The sequence below is a fragment of the Phaethon lepturus genome, unplaced genomic scaffold, assembly GCF_000687285.1.
Source record: "Phaethon lepturus isolate BGI_N335 unplaced genomic scaffold, ASM68728v1 scaffold2300, whole genome shotgun sequence".
NCBI lineage: Eukaryota > Metazoa > Chordata > Aves > Phaethontiformes > Phaethontidae > Phaethon > Phaethon lepturus.
The window spans coordinates 64,936-66,563 of record NW_010513848.1 but is presented as its reverse complement, the minus strand read 5'-3'; the positions used below and the strand labels follow the sequence as shown (position 1 = coordinate 66,563).

The following is a 1,628-nucleotide window of genomic DNA, read 5'->3' as shown; positions in this document are numbered from 1 at the left end:
CCAAGTGTTTGCTTAATGACAAACACAGCCGCAGTCTGGGAACTGTAATCCAGCACTGCATCACGGATCTAAGCTCCTCCTTGTGCATCTTACATTATTTTCTGCAGTGTGAGCTGTCTTCCGTATGCTGCTTTCCTCCTTTGTCCTCTTTTTTCCACCTGCTGAAAATTTCTGAAGCTTTGCAATGAAAATATTCTTCTCTGAAGCTGGGAAATAGGGTTTCAGCACCCCCTGACTGGGAGCCAGCATCCTGCTTCTTGACGCTGGCCAGCCAAGTATTAAGTGAAGCAACTTAAGTAGTAGGGCAGATACAGGAAAAATGCTTCTGGAATACTCTCAGAACTCCCAGTAACTCAGTTCTAAGACAGTAAATGTAAGATTCTTGCTTTAATTTTCAGCAACATGTGAAGTAGTAATAGCTTCTCCTAAAGTATTCCAATCAGTAGTTCTTCAGAAGTAGGGTTTTTTTTATTTTTCATGGGAGCATAATCTTTGGAGCAGAGATTGCACTGGGTGCACTTTGTAGGGCACTTACATTGTAGTTACAAATAAAAATCATCTAATGCTTTTAAGTGAGAATAAATTTAAAATTTTGTCTTGTTTCTAAATCTCTATCATATATATGCATTAGAAACTGACCTTTGCAACAGTCTGTAAACTAGGTAGCAGCATTTTTTTGATGAATCAGAAGGATAGTGACGTTTTAGCAGAGAGCTTGAGGGACTTTCCCCAGTCACACATGAAGACCACCAGAGGAACATTCCTACTTCCATTCTGAGATTCATTAGCTTACTAGTTTCCAGTTTTTGTCCACTTCGGACACAGCCACTCTGGTGTTTGCCAGGAACTCCTTCTCTTGATGATATGACAGCTTTAATTTTTATTTTTCCTAGAAGATCTTCCTTGACTCAATTATGAAAAAATGTTTAGAAAAGGAAAAAAGCGACACAGCAGCAGCAGCTCACAAAGCAGCGAAATCAGCACTAAAAGCAAGGTAAGCCGAATTTGGTATACATGCTGTTTATGGAAGCACTTCCGTTTGTTACAAGTTGACAGTTCAGCGGTTTGCTTGCACTGATGGTAGAATGTGATTTCCATAAAATGCCATGGTCCCCAAGGAGAGCTTTCTACTTCAGCTATTCCTCAGATTGTGTTATGAGAGTTAAAAAAAACCCTCTGTATTATTACGCCCTTACATTCCGAGATTGATTGCTTCCATAGCGAAGCCCACAAACACAAGAGCTTCTGGCACCGCAATACTACGGTTTGGAGGAAAGAGCAGTATGTTTGTTCAGTAGTGGTAAATAATTGTCTTAGGAAGATGCTTGTGCTAGGTACTGAGTTCATTCTTCAGTACTAGTTGGTTACTCAGTTATCTCTAAAAAGTATTCTTCGTTTTGAATAATGTGTCCATTTTGTCTGATAGGTTTTGGAATGATCAGTTGAATATTCTGGATTTTCCAAGGTGCCGTTTCACTTCCCTTGCACTGCTATGTTATTTCAAGCATTGGTGACAAGCCATGTAGTTGTCAATTTCTTCAAGTTAAGATGCAGTACCAGAAAAGTCTGGACATAACCTTAAGGTTCATTTTCTCTTTTATTTCCTCCTTCTTTCAAAATATTTGTGG

The 1,628-nt window shown here is 39.3% G+C and overlaps 1 protein-coding gene across 4 annotated transcripts in view; it reads left to right on the top strand.

Annotated features, from left to right (window-relative positions):
- The first annotated feature begins 893 nt into the window (after positions 1-893).
- The window catches only part of ITGB1BP1 (integrin beta 1 binding protein 1), a 7,352-nt gene continuing 6,617 nt past the window's right edge, over positions 894-1,628 (top strand). For 2 of the 4 annotated variants that reach the window (XM_010291049.1, XM_010291032.1), the window contains exon 1: positions 923-994. In XM_010291049.1, the coding sequence (XP_010289351.1) occupies positions 923-994 (72 nt within the window). Of the gene's footprint in view, positions 995-1,428; positions 1,584-1,628 lie in introns of those variants that run through there. The other 2 variants (XM_010291041.1, XM_010291057.1) reach the window with 2 other exon arrangements.